We start from the raw sequence: 24043 nt of genomic DNA, 5'->3' as shown, positions 1-24043 counted from the left end.
GGTGTCTTGATTTTGGAATTCGATCAGTAATTTCATGACACAGTTATGTTCTCTGTGAGGTTTTTGGAGGCTATACTTCCTGTCTTTTTTTCACCAGCTTATCACGTTCATTAAAAAACTGTCAGCACTTATTCAGTGTGTCCTACATTGGTTAGCGGGTCAAGTACAGTAGTTTAACTGAAGAAACGATGGTTTTGTGTCAGTTTGCAAGTTGAATTCAGAGTGACTTGAGAGAAATACCATCATGAAGTTTTGTTGAAAAGATGTCCTTCTTAAAGTAATACCCAAAAATGAGCATTCTTTTGCCATTTAAGATGTGTATGAACACAAACAAAGATATTTTGATGGAGATATAAGGTGTTTATATTCATACAATGCAAGTCAATGGGGTCACTTCCTCACGGTTGATGCATGTGCAGAACGATGTATCGTGCCAAGAAGACTGCAGATGTCAAGATTAATAGTAAAAAAAGAGTTACAGTTTGGTTTGTTTCTCACCCCAAACAGATCGTATCGCTTCTGAAGACATGGATTAAACAACTCGAGTCGTATGGATTACTTTTATGCTGCCTTTATGTCCTTTTTGGAGCTTAAAAGCTTTGGACCCCATTGATTGCATTGTATGGATATATTCACATCTTTTATCCTTGGAAATATCTTCATTTGTGTTCCATAAAAGAAAGAAACAGTCAGTTTGAGATAGTATGAGGTTGACTAAATGATTATTTTTGGGTGAACTATTAATTTAAGTCACAAATAATTGGGGGCCTGGGTAGCTCAGTGAGTAAGATACTGACTACCACCCCTGGAGTTCATGAGTTCGAATCCCAGCTGAGTGACTCCAGCCAGGTCTCCTAAGCAACCAAATCCCCTTTTCTCCCTAATTTTGTCAATTCCCACTACTTTAGTAGGTCCTTGTGGTGGCGCTGTTACTCACCTCAATCTGGGTGGTGGAGGACAAGTCTCAGTTGCCTCCACTTCTGAGATAGTCAGTCTACGCATCTTATCACGTGGCTTGCTGTGCATGACACGTGGAGACTCACAGCATGTGCAATCCACGCACAACTTACCATGCGCCCCATTGAGGGCGAGAACCACTAATCACGACCACGAGGAGGTTAACCCTTGTGACTCTACCCTCCCTAGCAACCGGGCCAAATTGCTTAGGAGACCTGGCTGGAGTCACTCAGCACACCCTGGATTCGAACTCGTGACTCCAGGGGTGGTACTCGCTGTCAGTACTCGCTGTCAGTACTCGCTGAGCTACCCAGGCCCCCCTCTTTTTTTTGTAACTTTTTTTAATGCAATTAGGTAAGGTTCCCACTGCCACTGTCCTACACACTCACATCCTGTGTGTGCACTTGCAGGGAAAAGGAAGCATTCAGGAAGTCATTCAATCATTTCCTCTCGATGGACTTGATTTGAATAACATGCCCTAACATGTCCTTACATGACCATTGTAACAGTCTAAAAACTAGGGATGCACCGATCCGATACCTGGATCGGTATCTGTTCCGATACTGACGTTTTTAGACGGATCGTGTATCAATCCGACGAGCCCGATCCAAATCTGATACTGTGTGTTAGTCATGTTCGTTACTGTCAAGCTCCAAAAATGACATAAAAGAACCATAAAAACATAAAGTAGTTCATATGACTCGTGCATTTTATTCAAAGTCACTTGAAGACGTGCAATAGCTCTGTGAATCACAAAAGGCTGTGTTTTATAAGTAAATATATAAAATGCATGCACAGTTCCAGCTCTGTTTACACACACACTCGCGGCTATTTTTAGCTTTCACGCGTTGCGCAACATTTGAGCGCTTCTCACGAACAACATCTCAGATGTAGATGCTCAATAGTTCGGTTAACTTATAATATGCATTTAGAACGCCACGAGAGAAGCGAATTAAACTACTGTGAACTTGCCTACAAACAGACACATACAGGACTTAATGGAAAAGTCCCAGGGTTTTAAAGTTAAAGGTGCATGATTGAAATATATTACTGTTGTATTTAAAATTCTAAAAGTCAATAATAATAATGTATTATTATTATTATTATTATTATTTGTTTACAATTTATAACAATATTTAAGTTCAAAAAATATCTGTGAATGAAAAGTGGACTGATATCTTACAACTAAATTGAACAAAAAAGAGATCTGAATCTTTAAAGTCCAGATACAAGTTGAATGTTTTTTGCAAATAAAAAAATTAAATGGCTTCTTTTCTACTGATGACATATACTGGATTTACTGTTAATTTTGCTGCTACATTATCCAGTATACTAGTTAATAATAAAGTGTTTCTTAATAAGCTATACATTTATATTGAAATAATGTGTAGTTAGAGGTTTGTGTTTCTTTACATATTGAGGAGTACGCCCAATTAGTTCCACACAATAATGTAAAGATATTGTAAACTGATTATGCAAAAAACAACACTGATATCGGATCGGTATCGGCCGATACTGAGATTTCCGATATCGGAATTGGATCGGAAGAGAAAAAGTGGTATCGGTGCATCCCTACTAAAAACACAGAAAAAACAAATGAACCTAGCTGTGGTTCTCAATTGATTTTGGTACAGGATCCACATTTTTCAAGCCATAAGGCATGATTAGCAGATAATTGATTGACAGCCCTGTTATTAAAGGGATAGTTCACCCAAAAATGAAAATTCTCTCATCATTTATTCACCCTCATGCCATCCCAGAAGTGTATGACTTTCTTCTGCTGAACACAAATGAAGATTTTTAGAAGAATATTTCAGCTCGGTAGGTCCTTTTGTAGCTCCAAAAATCACATAAAGGCAGCATAAAAGTAATCAATAAGACTCCAGTGGTTTAATCCATATCTTCAGAAGTGATATGATAGGTGTGGGTAATAAACAGATCAATATTTAAGTACTTTTTTTACTATAAATATCCACTATCACATTCTTCTTCTTTTGTTTTTGGTGATTCGCATTTTTCGTTCATATCGTCAACTACTGAGCAGGGACGAGAATTATGTTAAAAAGGACTGAAATATTGATCTGTTTCTCACTCACACCTATATATATTCACTGTAAAATTATTCACCTACACAAATGTGAACTCTAAAATTACTATGAAATCTTCCATTTGATTGCAGGACATGGTGGCTTGTGGGTGTATTTGAGTGGTGTTTGTGTGCTGGATTGAAGGTTAAAGTGTTGATCTGTATGGTAGCTATGTGAGTGTATTGTTGTAAATGTTGTCTTGCTCAGCTGTGGTAATGTTGATGGAGTTAAATGGTTAGTATTTGTCTCTTTTCATGCTTGGAACAATGAAATCCTTGAGGATTTATGTCCTGCTCTTTCCTGCCAGCTGACCTCAACACAATGACCAACACTTCTGTTTCAACATTTGTGTAGATCTTGTTTTAGATAACCAGATGTATTTTGTCTGCTTACAACACTCTTGGCTTGCATATGGACTCCTGTACCCCGATCTCAACCGCTGGGTCGTGACCCAAAAGTGGGTCACAGGTCATTGTCTGCTGGGTCGCGAGGTCTTTTCTGTCATGATTACAAATGATCAATTAGATGGACAGAACTGTACATTTGCAGTGTTTGGGGCAACAGTGACCTCTGTTGTCGAATCGTGCTAATATCTCCAGGTTTACATAAACGATCAGAGGCTGCATTTCTCTGATGTTAATTATTAGCTGTCCAGTCACAATAATCCATCAATGCTCCGAATCATTCTTTTTGGACAAGGTCTCTTTACATAGCGTTGCATTCGCTAGCTCCATGCATTACTGTGCTAGTCTGAATGCAATCCAATCTCTGGACACCATCAGTTCAGAGCGGCAGTCCCAAGTAGGGTTGTCACCCGTCCCATAAAATACGGGATCGTCCCATATTTAAAGATGAAGTGATGCGTCCCGTTTCGAATCGATACGGGATGCGATTTGTCCCGTATTTAAGCTGGTCTGATGGCGTCACCGCGAAATCGTTCAAGATCATTAATATGTGCCTACAATTGGTAAGGGACTGTCTGAAAGTCCTCACATTGTGCTAAAATGTGCTAAAACTGTGGAGGGTTGGTAAGGGACCGTCTGAAAGCTTCAGCCAGCAGCACCAAAGCTATAGATATTGGTCTGTAGATATTAGGCCGCTATATTCTAAGTAGTGCCTGACCGATATTAGCCTTTCACCGATATATCGGTATCGGTGTATATTTTACAGATATGCGCTGATATGACAACTTTTTTTCAGAACATATAATGCAGAAAACAATGTTTTAGAATTGGTGTCATAGCGTAGTTTGTCCAGCAGAGCGTGCTCTGACTCCATTGTTTACAGAGCTGACTCTGAGCTGATTTGAGCGATCTCTTCTCATTAAATTGCTAACTAGTTTGTGAAATACATACTGGAAATTTAATAAAAATTACCACATCATTTTATATAACTAATTAACCCTGTCCCTGACAACCCTGTCACTCATGTTGATCACATCTGTTTGCTGTTAGCCAGCTATAGTTTGTCAGTGCAGTCAGTAATGTAGCATATTGAAAGGTAAACATCACAGCATCATTTTGCAGCTCAGCAGACAACAGTGTGGTGGTGGATTGTGTCTGTTGAGTGTTGATTTCACGCTACGTTTTCCGTAGTTGGTGAGACACAATGCTTGGAAGTAAAAAAAAGTCCCTCTTTTACTCTCCGTAGCAACGAGCTTATAGTTAACTAGCTAATCACGTAGCGTACTTTCATTGTTGTCAGCTGAGTGGAAGCTAATGTGTAAACATGTATTCACCAAACTGTTTTGTTCAGGATTCACAGTTTGGTACCCCTTCAACCGAACAATTCCAGTCGTTGCATTTATAAAATGTAATATTTAAAAGTCTGGTTTTCCAGACATTAAAATAGGATAAGTAACAAATGTAGATTTAATAAATAGTATATTTGCCCTGTGTAAATAACAATATATAGGAACTGTATCTAAAATAAATAAGGGGTGATAAATACTAATACAACAGGCTTGAAAAATAGACATTTATTCATTTTGATATCCTTTATATATATATTTTGAATGTATTGAAACTTGACACTGGGTGATGCACCCTAAAAACGGCACTGTTAGATCGGTTTCATGCTGAAGAGCCGCTTAAAGGTCGGAGGCTGCCATATATATTTAGTTTATTCGTAGGGTTACGTCCTACCTAAATTTAATGGTTCAACGTTCAAGTATTTAGTAGAGTGTAAATTGTGACCTAGTGCCCATTTACGCCACAACTAGACTAAGTTGTAACGTACGTATAGCTGGTGCAACCGGCCCCTGATGTTTATTTAGCTATTTAATTTATTTGAATTTATTCTTTATTTAAATGGTCAGCAACTGACTGATACTAAACAGTACTGATGTTTATTTGGCTATTTATTGTATTTTTATTTATTCTTTATTTTAATGGTCAGCAATTGACTTATATTAAACATACAGTACTGATTTTTATGTTATTTTAATTATTCTTTATTTAAATGGTCAGCAATTGACATACAGTACTGATGTTTATTAAGCTATTTATTGTATTTTAATTTATTCTTTATTTTCTGAGTGTTCATTTCTAGAATTTGTTGACAATGTATAATAATAATGTCAAATGTTCTTTGATAAAAATATTTGTTTAAGAAAGCAGCCATCTGAGAACCTTTGCATAGTCATATCAGTGCAAAATCAGTGAAAAATCCACATAGAAAAGGTCTGTTTTCATTCCAGCTCAAAAATTATCTATATCAGCCACCATATCGGTAATCTGTGAATTTCCCCCCTCTAAAATCGGTATCAGTCTCAAAAATCCCATATCGGTTGGACTCTAATTCTAAGCATATAAGCAATTTGGTACTAGAAAATCACTTGCCATCATACAGTTGAAAGCTATTTGGTTCATTAAATGAAGCTTAACATTGTATTTGTGTTTGTTTTTGAGTTGCCACAGTATGCAATAGACTGACATGTTTTAAGGTCAATATTAGGTCAAAAATGGCAAAAAAGAATCAGCTTTCTCTAGAAACTCATCAGTCAATCATTGTTTTGAGGAATGAAGGCTATACAATGCTTGAAATTGCCAAAAAACTGAAGATTTCATACAAAGGTGTACACTACAGTCTTCTAAGACAAAGGACAACTGGCTCTAACAAGGACAGAAAGAGATGTGGAAGACCAGATGTACAACTAAACAAGAGGATAAGTACATCAGAGTCTCTAGTTTGAGAAATAGACGCCTCACATGTCCTCAGCTGACAGCTTCATTGAATTCTACCCGCTCAACACCAGTTTCATGAACAACAGTAAAGAGAAGACTCAGGGATACAGGCCTTATGGGAAGAATTGCAAAGAAAAAGCCACTTTTGAAACAGAAAATCAAAAAGAAAAGGTTAGAGTGGGCAAAGAAACAGACATTGGACAACAGATAACTGGAAAAGAGTGTTATGGATCTTAACCCCATTGAGCTTTTGTGGGATCAGTTAGACTGTAAGGTGCGTGAGAAGCGCCCGACAAGACAGCCACATCTATGGCAAGTGCTACAGGAAGTGTGGGGTGAAATGTCACCTGAGAATCTGGACAAACTGACAGCTAGAATGTCAAGGATCTGCAAAGCTGTCATTACTGCACGTGGAGGATTTTTTGATGAGAACTCTTTGAAGTAGTTTAAGAAGTTATTTTTGTAATAGTAATTTTTCACATTATTAATGTCCTGACTATACATTGTGATCAGTTGAATGCCACTTTGGTGAATAAAAGTTCCAATTTCTTTCCATAAGAGCAAAATCTGTACATTATTCCAAACTTTTAGCTTTTTTCGGTTAATGTGTTTCCATCGTAGTTTATGTGCATGTCTTTTTACTGAATAAAATATGAATATCAAGTTAGCCTATATGTTTTTTATTTGCATTTTAGAGATTTTATTCACATCTTAGTGTTTCCAGCCAGCATTTTAATGCAGTATCATGAAATTCACATTAAAATATGTGGAAGGAAATCCAGCTATTGATAGTGTCAACACTTTGTATGGATGGTCAGATTTGCTTGTTTTCATTGAAGCAAACAAGATACTCTTTGGAACATTGACACGATCATCAGGTTTTCACTCAAGAAAACTTTCACTAGTGGCCTCAGATTTTGGACCCCAATATACATACGCTTTGTAACTTTGGTGGCACTATTGACAAACCCTAGAATATCCACACGTGTGTCTGTACAACTGTTAGCTCCGAAACAAACAGTCTATAAACCTCCCACACTCACAGATGACTGGCCTGCTGTGTGGGACGTTTTTGGCAGTGTTCAAAAACACTGAAAGACTCATTCAGCAGATTTGTGTTTAATTATATCCTTAAGAAACAAAAACTCATTGTTTGACAAGAGGGTTCTTAACAGTCCTGGTGTTTTGTTGTAGTCTGGCAGGGATTTTTGCCGGTTTGCTAGGTGAGAATATTGCCAACATCTAAAGCTGATGGCCCAGTAACCGACTTTCAGGTGTTAGCCTCATTTACTTAAGTGTTCGATAAACAGAGTTGAACGTTAACAATTCAGTTTGCTGAGTGACTGGTCAACTCTCATTGTGGTCTCTGGGAACAACGAATAGTTCTGAATTTTTCGGTACAAAAGGTGAAGTTCACTTGTACTGGAGGTTACTGTGTACATATTAATCAGATAGTAGTGTAAAAACTGTCACGTATGTTAAAGAAACTAGCTGTCATGAGCACGTAGCCACTTCTCTCATGCAGTTCCCACTCAAGAACTGACTGGCAAGTTGTTTGCGGTCTGAATGGGCCTAGGACATTTCAAGATGTCACAACTTGTCAGTGGTTCCCCCACTTCAGGACTTGTTGTGGCGCCACTGCTGTGCACCAGCAGCTTTGGGAACTTGGGTTTAGATATAGATACACTTTGAGGTGTATATACTGTATAGAGATTAGGGTAGTAACGATAAGACATTTTCACGGTATAATAACGGTCACAAAAATGACCACGGTATTATGGTATCACTGTATTGAGGTGCATTGATAATATTATTAGCAGTTTAATATTTGGTTATGAAATATGTCTGATAAACACAGAGACATTTTTCAGTTATAACCAGTTCTTGAACTTTAAACCTTTAGCTTTTGATCTTGAACATCAGGACACTCCTAATCCGACAGGTGCCCTGAAGAAGGCATTTTTTGCCGATACGTGTAGGTTTGCAGCCCTCTTTTTTTTTTCAACTGTTTTTAACTGTTATTGTTATAGCCATTGACAATAAAGGCTTTTTAACTATATTTTTGATCTGGAAGTGTGCCTTGTAGAGCAACAGATCTACAGTACATAAGCTAAAAGATCGATGGCAAACTCCAATTAGATTGTAGTGTTGCAGCTTGTCGAATTTGCCAAACAACGATGTCACGACCTGGCGCTACAGTACACCAAACATGTTTTATTTATGCCGACATCACCACGCAAATCGGTGGATTTGCGATGCAGAAACAGCAGCAATTTATCAGCCAGCCTCTCCAGAGGACACGGAGCATGATACTGATCAAGACGCTCGTAAGTAACAAAAACAAGCTTATTTTTTTGTGATTTAAATTTTTTTTTATTGCTTCATACAGTAAACAAAGAAAAGCAAAACATATATACACAGAATCAGCATTTAACCCCTACTATTACTCCTCCCCCTCTAAATCCCCAACCCCACCCTGACCCTCAACAAACATTCCTGTGGTCAGTATAGTATATACAAATAAAAAAATAAAAAAAACAATCACACACATTTATAACTATACTTCTCTCTCCACTGCCCCTCCCCGAATGCCAAATAGTTGCCCCATTTCTCAACAAACGAATCCAAGTTCCCCAGTCTTCTAGATGACACTTCCTCGAAAGCCGCCATCCTCCCCATCTCCGTGCACCACTCCTGAAGTGGGGATGCTCCAGCCGACTTCCATCCCCTTAAAACAATTTGTCTGGTGATCATAACACTGGTAAGGACCCAATTTTTTATGTGTTTATTCCCTATATTGATGACCGCCCTATCACCTAAAATACAGAGTCTGGGGCAAAATGAAATTTGAGTGCCCAATACGTCACACATAAAACTCTGAACCTTCAACCAAAATTCTTGGATTTTAACACACCACCAAAAAACATGGGTTGTGTCTCCATTTTCTGATTGGCATCGCCAGCAGGTGGGTGTGTCTTTTAAGACCAAGCCTATAAAATCTAAAGGGTGTCCAAAAGAATCGATGTAAAATCTTGAATTGCATAAGGCGCACCCTTGCATCTCTAGATGTAGACTTGATGTTTTAGAATTCCCTTTTCCAGTACCAAGTTTTAATCTTTCTCCCATAATCTCTTGATAGAAGTTAAAGCTCCATCCCCAGACTCTGAATTAGCAGGGAGTAATACACTGATGCCTCATGACCTTTTCCAAAAGCAGTAATCACCACTCCCAGAGTATCTGCCACTTTGGGGGGTGTATGCTACTCCCAAAAATAGTACAGAGCAGGTAGCGCAGCTGTAAATACCTAAAGAACCGAGATCTGGGAATCCCAAAATGTTGAACCAAATTTTCAAAGGATCTTAACACTCCACTCTCAAATAGGTGTATTAACCTCCCTCACAATCCATTTGGACATTATTCCGCCGGCTACGGTTCTCCATGTCCTCCAACTTCTCCCAGACACGCTCCAAATCCACCTTGGTTGCTAGCGGATTAGCAGCTAATTCCCTCTCCAATGACTCCAGATATTCAATCCGTTTCTTGACATCCCTCACTCTTGTAACCACATCAGTGAATTTCGTCTCCATGGCAGTGATCAATCAACGTATTACAGCAAGATCCTCCAAATCAGCAAGGACCTTCTTCAGCAATGCTGACATGTTCAACATTTCTCATCGAATTTCCCTAATTTCTCCGACCAAATCGACTCACGGGCTCGGGGCCTGCTCAGGGGTATCAGCTTGAGAATGTAAGTGTCTTTTAATGTCTCCAGAGCCCGAGGATTTTGAATTCTTTGAAATATTGTCCTCCTAGAACAGTTATGGAACAGAGTGTATCAAATCTCACTGGTTTATGTCATTAATAGTATTAAAACTATCAAAGTGCGCAGAGCTCGCCGTTCACATGTCCGAACCTCGTATGGTGTCACATGACTCCCAAAAACAAGCTTATTAAAAAATCTGACAGCGTAAGAAACCCGCGATTACATGACACTTATTATTCTTTGGTTTTGAAGTCGAAATGTAAATGGGTTTGAGCACAACACTTGTTATAAATGTTATAAGCCGGTGATAATGCCGGTAAAGTTTACATGCAACGTGAAATGAGGGAAGAGGCCAATTAATTTCCGTGAGCCGACCGGTTTTTGCTCAAGTCACTAAATAATATTGGATTATGTACATATATTGTAAAACCAGAGGTCAGGTTCATCTCAAGTTTTTTTTCACCACTAAATAACATTGAAAGACGTTTTTCCTTGCTACAGTCACTTCAGCTTGTTCACAGGGCTTTCAGACAAGGTATGATTTTCTATAAAGCTGCTTTGAAGCTATGTTTATTGTGAAAAGTGATATACAAATATAAATGAGTGTAGACAAAAAAAAAATTCTCAAGAAAAACATGAGTTCATATTAGTTTTTCTCATTACAATCAAACAGAATAAATGCAGTGCTACATTTACATTTATGCATTTGGCTGATGCTTTTATCCAAAGCGACTTACAGTGCCCTGATTACAGGGACAATCCCCCTGGAGCAACATGGAGTTAAGTGCCTTGCTCAAGGACACAATGGTGGTGGCTGTGGGGATTGAACCAACAACCTTCCACTTACCAGTTCAGTGCTTTAGTCCACTACACCAACACCACTCCATATGTGCTGTTGTGATGATTTAAAAGACATTCATGTCAAATCCTTGAATAAGTTTGAGAGAAACATTTGTGGGCGCTGTTTATTTATTTTTTTATCTTATTGTATCCTGTCATATATTGTGAGGCTTTGTATCGTATTGTAAAATGTGTGTATCGTTACATGCCTAATATTTAGCAATAGTTACATAAACATTTGAATGAACAACCGTATATTTATTTCTTATATTTCATAACAAACTAATTTTGAATGGATCGCTTACATGCCAAATTAACCTACGAGGCGGTAACTTAATCAGTTTACCAATGGAAGAATAAAAGCAGTCTTAGCCTAACCACAAATTTGGCGATCCTAATCGTTTTTGTTTAGAAAAATCCAAATATGTTTACATGGGTTGGGGTCAGTATGGCAAGCAGCCGGTTGACGGGAAGCCCAGTGACTGAAACCTGCTCCAAAAGCTCCCGTCTCCCGTGCAACTGTGGCTGTAAACATATGCTCTTAGATGTCGAGGCTTGCAGATGTTTGTTTTTCATATGGTACCGCATTGTACTCGTGCTTCTACTAAACTTTGAAATCCTATTTGCATCAGAACATGTCATCTTCATGGACAAAATGGTCCCACGGCAAATGCTTTATCTTTCCTTGTCATTCACACTGAGAGGAAGACAGTGGTTTATGTGTTAACAGCGCCCTAGTGTGTACATAACATGCCCTACATGATAATCCCATCAAATTACCTCTCTGTTGTTCCTTTAACCTCTCGGTTAATTTTTAACCGATAGTATTAGTCCAACAAATTGTCAATGCCAGTCAGTCGGTTAACTGTTTACATCCCTACTCTATTTAATTAATTATTAGCATACAGTTTATTTTAAAATCATTAAGTATGATCTGTGTGCAGTGGTCTTCATTGACAAAATGAATTCATGCTTGTTCTCTCTCATTTGACCTCATCATCCTCTTTTGATCTATTTATAGAATCAGGATGAACAGCAGCTTTGGGACAAACACTCAATTAAAGCACTGACAGTCACAGAGATGCCCTTGTCTTAACTCGGGGGATAGGCCTGATATTTGGCCATTTTGCGATTATCGGCATCGGCTGATAACCATGTTCCCTTGGACGATTAACAGAAGTCCCTTGTGTTAGTTCCAAAATATACCTGTAGATTTGTCAATGATAATCAACACTTTCTGTTTTCAAGGTTTTACTTTAGCACTTTTGTGTATAAATTGTATTATGTTTATCAGCATTTATATTGGCCATGCTTCTTTCTACATTCCAGTATTGGCATCAGCTTTGCCCATTGAAAAACTCATATCAGTTGACCACTACTTAATTCTGATGGCAGCTCTCCCACATTTAATCGAATTTATTTCATTTAGTACCTTTTATAATGTTTTGCTAGTTCAAAATATAGTTTTCCTCCAGAATTCTGTTTTTACAGCCAGGTAGTTCAGCTCTGACCGATTCCGTGAGTATGCAGGAAACACTGATGAAATATGAGCTTGTGATTTGTCAGTGTATTTAAATAATCTGCTAAAGGCACTGAAATTATATTTGCTACTTTGGCAAGGAAGGATTAAAGGACATTTTGATTCCCTCAAAACTAGGGCTGTCAATCAATTACAATTTGTATTCAAATTAATTAAAACATGCAGAAGAATTAATCGAATTAATAGCAATTAATTGCATATAATCAATATTTGCTAAAAAAAGGCACCCCCAAATAAAGAAAATTCAATGTAAACAATACATCATAGTTCAAATAATTATTAATGCTATAATTTTATAAATGTAATATATACAAATTCAGATATTCAAATTAAAATACAGGTATTTAAATATAAAAATATATAAATATTTAATTATTTTCTGAAACTTCACTTGGTGCAGAACAATCTGGATGGAATAATATCAAACAATGCAGCAGTCCCCTCTATGCAGCCCGAACTTGTTTAAAACATTGAATCTTTGTGACATCTGCACTAAAAACTATCTAGAACAAAGAATGAAACAGAGCGCAGGTGTCTCAACATGCATTTTTGAAAATTTGAAGTTCTTTTTAATTTGACACAGTGTTTACACAGTGCCGGTCCTGCATGAGACGCTGAAGAAAAAGTGAGACACGGTGCAAGTCAAAGACATTCATCCAGCATGTGTTTACATAGGAAAACAATGGGAAAACAGAGCAGATGCGAGCAAAAACACATTTGGTGTGAACGGCCCCTAACTCGTCAATTTGCGCGTCTGTGAGTGAAAGCATGTGCGCGAAACAAGTTCAGTAAGCCTGTTTATTTTTTCATTCATTAGAAACCCCAAGTCCTACTTGAAAAACTGACCCGAACCCAGCCCGAATCCTGTTGGGTTCTGGGGTCTCGTCGGGCCTGGGTTGGGTTGCAGACCTCTATAAACACATTGGTTGTATAGATATGAATGGTTATGACACAGCAAAAAAGTCACACCCACAAAGCATTAACGAGACACAAATGGTCAAAACACAAAATCGACTAGAGCATACATTTGAGCCAGGGCCTGACATTCTCATGTAAATTGGTAATTACTTGTCCGAGTAAAAAAGTAACTTGTCCAGAGAGAAAAAAGGACATTTAAGTTACATGCTCAAGTAACATGTCAAAGTTTGTTGTTTACTTTTCTAAAATTATGACCAATGCCCAAACTAATAGTGTACCTGTGCAGTCAACTCAATTCTCTGCAACAGAAATGTAAACTGCACTGGGTAGGGGAGGAGGCTATTGTCATATGGTAATTATTTTATGTTACAGATGGTAGTCAAATAAAGAAAAGCCTCCATCTCTATTATTTACAGCAGGGATGATCACACTTCTATGGAATGAGATCTACTTTTTCATCATGTTGTTGCAGCAAGATCTACCATATACAATAAAGACTATACATTATCACAAAACCAAAATTTCAGTAGTCTGTAGAGAAATTTGACGATTCTCAATACCAGCTTCAATACCACAACAAATAATAACACTAACTAATTTGTTAATTATGGAAAAATGGTTTCAGGTTCTTAAGAAATTATTCAAGACTAGTAAACAGTCTGTAATAAAATGATGATAAAAAACAGCAATTAATAGAAATAGATTAAAAATAATAGAACTAAAAATGCAAATGAAGAAAATTCAGTGCTTTTTTTAACAGCTGTAAAAGTTTTTAACAGCAGTTTCAAGTATTCAAGTAAACATTCAGAATGAAATGAAACATAAAACTACTACTGGTCTTCACTCTGTGATTACAATACATCAATACTCTTTAAAGCTACTAAAGTTATCCAGTCAAGAGCAGTGAGACTGGGAGTAAGAGATGCTTTGCCGAAGCACCGGCGCAAAACACAACGTTAGACATCTTTTATGTTATTATGAGAAGTATAAAAATATTTTTGTTCATTATGAAACTGTGGCGGGACAAATTAGACGGGCTGCCACAGTCTAGGTAATTAATGGGAAACACTGGGTGTCAGTTTACGACTCTCCCCATTCATTTGTATGGTATCCGCAAACGCTTGTTGACCGCTACGCTCTCTCCAGTGGTAAAAGCGGGGAGGTTGTTATCTCAGTAAATAATAGAATCTCTGTAATGTGTCCTGTGAGCAGCTCTCATTCTGTGGCTGAGCTGCTTGTGAAGTTTGTTGAGGGCTGCTGACTGCCCCCTGCTGACACAGCTCATAAAAACACAATTACATGCACCAGTGAATTACAGGTTGCTCAGATGATAAGAAAATGTATGTACGTGTCAGGAGGCATATATTTATTATAAGTATCAGTGTGTATGTATGACACAGAGTGTGTTTTTTGTCCATTCCCCCAGTATTTTAGAGAGATTCCATCTATTTCTTCCACAAAGCCAGTTCCTGTGGGGATGTATGTTCACATGAAGAAAGTGTGTCAGCATTACAAAAGGTTAAATACACAGCTCTACACACATGCGCACACACACACAGTGTTGAATTAGGGCAGTGGGTCATTGCTTTAAGGGAAAGTAATGCCAGATTTGCTCAGATCTCAGTGTATTAAGTGCCGTTTGTTCAGTGTTCTAATTACACATTTAGAATTCAATCTCAGGTTTTATTAGACAGGCAGACAGACATTTTATTGATCATTAAGATGAATTTCAGTCACAAAACAAAAACTAATTCAAGCGGACAATCTACAAATACACAATTACACATTTACAATGACTTCCAGTTAGCAGTTTTAGCTATGACAAATCTCTGATAATTAATACTTTGATAGCTGATGAATGGTGATAACGGATCCGATACCTGGATCATTATTGGCTCCGATACTGAAGCTTTTAGACGGATCGGGTATCAGTCCGACAATACTCAAACCAGCCCATCTGGCACCAACAATCATGCCACAGTCCAAATCACTGAGATCACATTTTTTCCCCATTCTGATGGTTGATATGAACATTAACTGAAGCTCTTGACCCATATCTGCATGAATTTATGCACTGCTGCCACACGATTGGCTGATTAGATAATCACATGAATGATTGTTGGTGCCAGATGGGCTGGTTTGAGTATTTCTGTAACTGCTGATCTCTTGGGATTTTCAAACACAACAGTCTTTAGAATTTACTCAGAATGGTGCCAAAAACAAAAAACATCCAATGAGTGGCAGTTCTGCAGATGGAAATGTCTTGTTGATGAGAGAGGTCAACAGAGAATGGTCAGACTGGTTCGAACTGACAAAGTCTACGGTAACTCAGATAACCGCTCTGTACAATTGTGGTGAGAAGAATAGCATCTTAGAATGTTATTTTGAGATGCGGGTTGGCACTGTTTTGGCAGCACAAGGGAGACCTACACAATATTAGGCAGGTGGTTTTAATGTTGTGGCTGATCGGTGTATGCACAGACACGTGCAGGACTTCTTCAGATTTCACTTTACTACTCAGGATAATGATACAAAGACAATGAGAGAGAATCTACTTTGAACATCTCGGCTTGTGTATGTTTGTGTAAGTGAAATATTCTAGGCACACACACACACACACGGCAGTAACACAAGATGTGGGAACCTTGAAAAATGCATTTCTAGACCCTTTTATTCTGTTCCATTCCATTGCTCATCATCTAGCTATTTTTCAAGGCTACCAATGCTTCCTGTGTGAATGACACCTTACATTTTTACCTGGTTTGTGTGAACCTATCCAACTATTTAGTGCTTTGAGTCTGAGCAAATAATGATGGTACCGTAACTAATGGTACAGGGATCATGAAGGTCATATAGATTCCTCATGTTGTTTTCATTCTTTCTGTATCTTTTTCACTTCTGCTCTTTTCTGTATTTGAAACCGAATGGCTCTGTAATGCTGCACACATAGTGAAATGTACAGTGTTGTTCCAGTATACATATATGAGTGGGGTGACCTGCCAGTGAAACAAGACTCATACAAAACAGCCTTTAGCAGCTCGCAAATCCATGGAGAGACACAGTTTGAAACTCTAGTCCAGTGGTTCTCAACATGAGACAATTTTGGTTTTTAAATGACTCTTGATTTTCAACAGTTTCGTACTCTTGGGAGCCAATAATCCACTCCATAAAACACACTGGTCAGCAGCACAAACCATGTCTGTCTTTGCTTTGAATGAACCCATATTTAATATTTTTATATTTTCTCTCAACTTGTGTAGTTTGGTTTTTAAGGATGAGGGCATGACACGCAACCTGTCCATGTTGGTTTGAGTCTAATTTGACTAGCTTTTACCAAGTTAGAGTAGAGTTTGAGTGGATGCACAGGTCTGGGCATCAACAACAAAAGATGTGGAAAACTTTTTCTTCTCCCTTTTAAAAGCTGAGAAGCCCATTTATGTTGCTATCCTAACTCTGCACAATTAAATGCTTAGTTGTCTTTTATTCACTTCAGCATTGTTTTTTCCTGCTCTCTGCGACCTGAACAGACCTGAGACATATTTGGGTCTCGACCCAAAAGTTGAAACGCCTCCGCTCTAATCTACTTCCTATTTACCCTAACGTTTCTCTCTTCTATCTGTTTCACTCAGGCATTTGGACAGGCTCACTCCAACCACAGGAAGGTTGCGGCGGACGGCGAGAGCCGCGAGGAATCGCTCATCCAGGAGTCGGCGTGTAAGGAGGCCTATTACGAGCTGCGCATGCAGGAGCTGCAGGCAGAACTGCGGCAGGCACGCAACATCTTGACCAACACCGAATCGGAGAACGAGCGCCTGGCCACCATCACTCAAGAACTGAGAGAGGTCAGTACAAAACACGTGACCATGATAACAAAGGGGATATTTATTTACACTTGGTCACTTCATGTGTTTTTACTGATCTAATAGCTATCTGATAATGAAAAGGCCAAGTGTAAATGCCTTCCAAGATGGATTCGAGACGGATATAAATCCGATCACTCAAACCTCTGGAGGTGGAAAAATGCCAAACATTATTTGTTTGATGCAGAATGTCCTGTCGCCCTTCGCTTGTCACAGCTGCATAGGACGAAATTCCGATTAAAGCTGAAGTTTGTATGATTTCTGCGACACTAGTGCCAAAAATAAACAGTGTTTTCAAACAGCTTTCTGAATACGCCCCTCATCTGCCGTTGATCAAACAAAGAGCCAAACTTACGCCATTGGTCGAATCTCATTGTTGGGGCGGATCTAAGGGGGTTGCTCAAAACAAAATAATTTTTATAGCACCACAAAGACAGTGTTAACTGTTTCACAGAAAATAAACCAATGAACAGCTTACTTATAGTTGTCTCTGCATATTAAGCTGGGATAGAAGAAAGTGATTTAACACTGAAAAAGTCACATACTTCAGCTTTAACATGAGAAAGATATTATTGTGTGTCATGTTATTGCGTTGTGTTTGGTTAGGGGGAGGGACATTCTCATTCTAGAGAACATTTCATTAGACAAAAACTTATATACGCTCATGAATGCAGGATGATATCATCACTCCGTTTTCCCAGAAGAGAGAGACTACATTTTAAATGTGTACATGTTATGGATGTACTTGAGTACTCAGAAGTGAAAGCAATGATCGATCTTGAAAACAATGATTGATGATAATCATGCATTACAAGACTTTTCACTAAATTCAAAACCTGTGTTTGTGTGTTTTCTGTTGGGGGTTTCTGCTTGCAATTCTGCATGTCTTACTCATTTCCTTGTTCCATCCTCTCTTTTTCTGCAGTAAAATCCCAAATCCCTCTTTCAAGAATTTCAGCAGACTGTGGATTTGCTTGTTTTCAGAAAGAATATCAGCCTGACAAAATGTAAAAAAAAAAAAAAAAAAAAAAAATATTAAAGGGGTCATGTCATGAGGATTCAAATTTTCCTTGATATTTTGACATATAAGAGGTCATTCTACTATAAGAACATTCTGTAAATTTCAGAACTCAAAACTTAATCCCCAGTGCAATAAAAGCATTTTTTGAAACCAAGCACCACTTAATACATATCTCGCGGCGCTTTTAAAAAGACGCGGTGTCAAGTTACAACTCTGAAGTGCGGAATCCACTCTGTCATTCAGCTGCTGCCTCTTGCTGTTTTGAGCAATTTTTAATTGTTGGTGGATGTAAACATGAACTAGATGGACATCTCTGACCGTTTAGATGCGTTTCTGGTGATATGCATTTCAGTGCAGGATGATATTGGAAATTGGATGTGTGTGCCTAGTTCACACCGTGCTTTGAACACACCTGTGTGCGTCATGTGGATGTGTCTTCAGCGTATTTCAGCATGGATTGCTTGTGAACATTCATAAAACGGTTCAAGCTTTGCAAAGGAACTATTATTGAAGGATGGGGCAGTTAAAAACACTTGGACCCTATGCAAAACAGTAAGCAAACAGTTCCATTCATGAATATTTCAAATGTCATGACTGTATGGGAGGCGCGTTGATACAAACATTCTAAACCATTTATGTGTGTTGTTGGCAGTAGTAGCACCAGTGCGTGCAGCACAAAATGGAACGGGACATCTGTTTACTCTGTTTACTCACTGATTATAATGGGTTCTATTGCTTTTGATGCGACGCGACTCTCGCGTCCGGTGTAGACAGGGTATGAGTGTTAACAGTTGTGCTTGAGATGAACTGTTTAATATATTCAAATGCAATGTGTTGGTTGTGTGTTATGTGTAACCCCTGAAATGTAATTTTATGATGTTGTGGAGCTTGTTCATTCTCCTCAGATTTGAGTTTTAAATATGGCTGAATTTGAGGGGTTGCACGATGTTAGTCAATCAGAACAGTGGACGTTTTAAAGAGGCGCTTATGCCAAAATCAAGCGTTTCAGACAGAGGGCTGATATGTATTACTAAATTATGACTGTTTTAATGCAAAAAAAGTTATAAACATTATCAATGGACCTCAGGAAAGATAATAAAACTAATATATATATATATATATATATATATATATAAGCATTTCATTACCGCTTTAATAGCACTGATACAATCAGAGTGTCGTACACACACACACACACACACAATACACACAAAAATTATATTACACTCGTCTCCTTACAAACTATCTTTCTCCTTGCTCTCTCTCTCTCTCTCTCTCTCACACACACACACACACACACACACACTCACACATTAAATATCAGCATTGAATTGTAAGGTACTCATGAAACTTTCCCAGGACAATTTTGACTCATTATCATGTTTGTGAATGTGTGTGTCCATTAAGTGGGTCTCCCATGGTGTGAGCGTTTCAGTCATTGTCACGTTCAGACTGCCGTGAGAAAGGACTAGTTACTGTGGCGTGTGATTGAGTGGGTGTGGATAAGTGTAAATCTTGTGTTTGGTGGGGCGAACTCCACCCAACCCTCCAACCCCATCTACTCCACCCAACCCTCCAGCCCCATCTGTTTGTCTTGCTGTGTTTTCGGTTAGAAGGAGACAGTGTGCGTGTTTGTGTGTGATTAGTGAAGCAATCCTCTAGAGAGGGTAATTAACCGCTGTTGAAATTATGGAATGTATTTTGGCATGTGGCCAAGCAGTGAGCAAGATGGGGCAAAAATGGAGGGTTAGAGATGGTGGTATAAGGGAGGTGTACAGATAGAGGGATCTACTGAAATCAAGCCTCTGATTAAGTATATTAATTAGTGTAGGCAAGTGCTCCAGTCATTGACATATGAAAGCAGTGGCACTGGTGCCATCAAGTGATGGTGGCACAGATGGTGGTACAAATGGTGCCACCAGCACCAGATTTGGTTGCATCGGTGAAAAAAATCCTTTTACCATGTTATAAACCAGGTTTGGACCAGAATACATTAGAGTTTGATTGGATGCACAATCAAGTGATCCTTCATTTAAAAACAAAACAAAAATGAAGGACAGAAACTAATTATAATAGTAATATTATTATTGTATTGCACAAATACTGTAAGTGCAAGTACCAATAATATTGAATATTTTGTCAATGTGAAATGGACATTTGACAACAAAGCATTGATTTTGAGTCTGGATGCAAATGTGAATTTACTCATGCTGAATTCTGAAAATTTTGGCATTGATTTTTAAAATATGACTGATCATGCAAAAAAAAAAAAAAAAACTGACTTTTATTATTTAAGGATAGTGATCATATGAAGCAATTTATTATCACATAGTTGTTTGGCTCCTTTTTAAATCATAATGGTAACAGAAATCACCCAAATGGCCCTGATCAAAAGTTTACATATCCTTGAATGTTTGGCCTTGTTACAGACAAACAAGGTGACACACACAGGTTTAAATGGCAATTAAAGGTTGATTTCCCACACATGTGGCTTTTTAAATTACAATTAGTGTCTGTATAAATAGTCAGTGAGTTTGTTAGCACTCACGTGGATGCACTGAGCAGGCAAGATACTGAGCCATGGGGAGCAGAAAAGAACTGGCAAAAGACCTGCGTAACAAGGTAATGGAACTTTATAAAGATGGAAAAGGATATAAAAAGATATCCAAAGCCTTGAATATGTCAGTCAGTACTGTTCAGTCACTTATTAAGAAGTGGAAAATTCAGGGATCTCTTGATACCAAGCCAAGGTCAGGTAGACCAAGAAAGATTTTAGCCACAACTGCCAGAAGAATTGTTTGGGATACAAAGAAAAACCCACTGGTAACCTCAGGAGAAATACAGGCTGCTCTGGAGAAAGACAGTGTGGTTGTTTCAAGGAGCACAATATGACGATACTTGTAAAAATGAGCTGCATGGTCGAGTTGCCAGAAAGAAGCCTTTACTGTGCCAATGCCACAAAAAAGCCCGGTTACAATATGCCCGACAAGACCTCGACACGCCTCACAGCTTCTGGCACACTGTAATTTGGAGTGATGAGACCAAAAGAGAGCTTTATGGTCACGACTATGAGCGCTATGTTTGGAGAGGGGTCAACAAGGCCTATAGTGAAAAGAATACCATACCCACTGTGAAGCATGGTGGTGGCTCACTGATGTTTTGGGGGTGTGTGAGCTCTAAAGGCACAGGGAATCTTGTGAAAATTGATGGCAAGATGAATGCAGCATGTTATCAGAAAATACTGGCAGACAATTTGCATTCTTCTGCACGAAAGCTGCGCATGGGACGCTCTTGGACTTTCCAGCATGACAATGACCCTAAGCACAAGGCCAAGTTGACCCTCCAGTGGTTACAGCAGAAAAACGTGAAGGTTCTGGAGTGGCCATCACAGTCTCCTGACCTTAATATCATCAAGCCACTCTGGGGAGATCTCAAATGTGCGGTCCATGCAAGACGACCAAAGACTTTGCATGACCTGGAGGCATTTTGCCAAGACGAATGGGCCGCTATACCACCTGCAAGAATATGGGGCCTCATAGACAACTATTACAAAAGACTGCACGCTGTCATTGATGCTAAAGGGGGCAATACACAGTATTAAGAACTACGGGTATGCAGACTTTTGAACAGGGGTCATTTCATTTTTTTCTATTGTTGCCATGTTTTGTTTTATGATTGTGCCATTCTGTTATAACCTACAGTTGAATATGAATCCCATAAGAAATAAAAGAAATGTGTTTTGCCTGCTCATTCATGTTTTCTTTAAAAATGGTACATATATTACCAGTTCTCCAAGGGTATGCAAACTTTTGAGCACAAATGTAATTGGTCCAGGTAACAGTGTTGTTTCGTTTCACATTTGGAGCGTTTAATGTTTCTTATATGTAACAGAAAAGCATTAGTGCATAACATAAGAGAGTTAGCCATCTCTATAGTCGCAACGGCAGGAAAAATAGTTCCAAAATGCAACTATTTAGTCGCAGTCTGGGGCCCTGTATGTCAAAACGACTTAATTTTTTATGTCTGTGTTTGACACCATGACTGTATTAAAAAACTGAGCAGCAGTCTAACGTGTCTAGACACCCACTTCTACAGATTCAACAATTCTGTTGGAAACGTGTCTGCCATGATTTCCTAGTTCTCATGTCCTTTAAACACACAATGATCAGTAGTTCTGGGTCCATGTCTTACAGAACAATCAGATGGTGGAGCTGCAGAGGTCACGTCTGCGTGATGACATCAAAGAGTTCAAGTTCCGGGAGTCTCGTCTGCTGCAGGACTACAGTGAACTGGAGGAGGAGAACATCACCCTGCAGAAACACGTGTCCATCCTGAAACAGAGCCAGGTAACTGCCAGCTACTTCAACATCAAATTAAAAACATCCAATGAGTCTTGGGATTATTCATTGATGAATTTAATGAGGGATGTGCACGAGAAATTGACTAATCAAGTAATTGTTCTGCAGCAGCTAGTCGACTATTAAAAACGCTACTCGAATATCGCAAATTGATTTCCCTTTGTGCTGAATTGTACTTTCCATCTGAATCTTTCACCAAATTTCTAAGTTACTATTGAGTCCACTGAGGGCACTGTGGATGTGTGTCGTTGAGGTGTTGAATAAGAGAAGAAGATATGATGACTTCTTTGGCCAAGTGTGAAGTCAAGTGTGGCAATACTTGTTATATTTTGATTCTAATTAAATTGTACTCTGTTGGTATTCGGTTCTTTTTGGAGTCATGCAAACCAATGGACAAGGATCTGCTTTTTATGGTGGAAAGAAAATGTGAAGCGGTACGAGAAACTCTGAAGCTTATTAGACCAGTATGTGTAAATGCGTGAAATCTCTGAACACTGACAGAGCGCATTTGATAAAAAGCTAACTTTCACCACTTGTTTTTCTAAATTATAACATGTGAAATGATAAAAATGTGATAGCATTTATGTAGACTCAGAGTTTATATATGTGCATTACCCTCATGCTGTCAGTAGTGGTTTTCAAAGTTGCTTTTAAATCTTTTTATTTATTATTTTATTTATGCATATTGTTAATTTCATTTTTTTTTTTTCTCCAAAAAGAAAAGCATAGGTTGTTAAAGTTAGTTTATTCTAATGTTATTGGTAACATTTGTGAATAGAGGCCAACCAATAGTGGATTTTGCCGATACCGATCATCAAGGTGGTGGAAAAGGCCTATTAAATCGATTTCTAGAATGTTAAAAAGAAAATCGTATTTTTTCCTTACAATGACGGGCACAGACATAGAGGCTACAAGAGTCCAACAGGAATTAAATCAAATCAAAAATATGGATAAATATATTTGTCGATAACCGATAGTTCCAAAATGCAGCTATCGGCACCGATTAATCGATAAAACTGATATATCGGTCTTCCTCTACTTGTGAATAAAATTAAATGTAAATTACACGCACGTGTCATACTTGTTATTTTTTACTTACATTTTTATTTACAAGTAATCAATTGCTTGTTTTTTGCGGGTTAAAGTGCTCGACTACAAAATTACTAAATAATGCACATACCTAAATTATTAAACAACTTGGTGCTGTTAATTTGAGGGTCACTCTATGCAATTCCATCAGTGGTGCTGTCTGGTAAAGACAGGTACAGTGTTGGAGAGTAGTTAATTAAAGTAGCAATGCTGCTAACTTAGTAGCGTGACAATAGTTCAGCCATTTTCACCAAAAATAGTGTCGTTTTTCCAGTAATGAGCTGTAACGTTGTATTGTATTGTATTGCATTGTATTGCATTGCATTGTATTGCGAACGCAGTTGAGGGAGTTGAGGGAGTAATCAAACACACTCACCTAAACCGTCCTCTCTCTCTCATGTAACGCTGGTAAAAACAAATCATTG

General features: G+C 38.3%; 1 protein-coding gene across 1 annotated transcript in view; it reads left to right on the top strand.

Moving 5' to 3' along the window:
- Window positions 1-24043, top strand: part of LOC127414800 (protein bicaudal D homolog 2-like) — a 58629-nt gene that overhangs the window by 1910 nt on the left and 32676 nt on the right. The window contains exons 2-3 of the mRNA XM_051653121.1: window positions 16920-17132; window positions 22365-22517. Coding sequence (XP_051509081.1) covers window positions 16920-17132; window positions 22365-22517 — 366 coding nt within the window. The remainder of the gene's footprint in view (window positions 1-16919; window positions 17133-22364; window positions 22518-24043) is intronic.

This window comes from Myxocyprinus asiaticus, chromosome 24, assembly GCF_019703515.2.
Source record: "Myxocyprinus asiaticus isolate MX2 ecotype Aquarium Trade chromosome 24, UBuf_Myxa_2, whole genome shotgun sequence".
NCBI lineage: Eukaryota > Metazoa > Chordata > Actinopteri > Cypriniformes > Catostomidae > Myxocyprinus > Myxocyprinus asiaticus.
The sequence above is the reverse complement of the archived record's forward strand: the minus strand, read 5'-3'. Positions and strand labels throughout refer to the sequence as shown.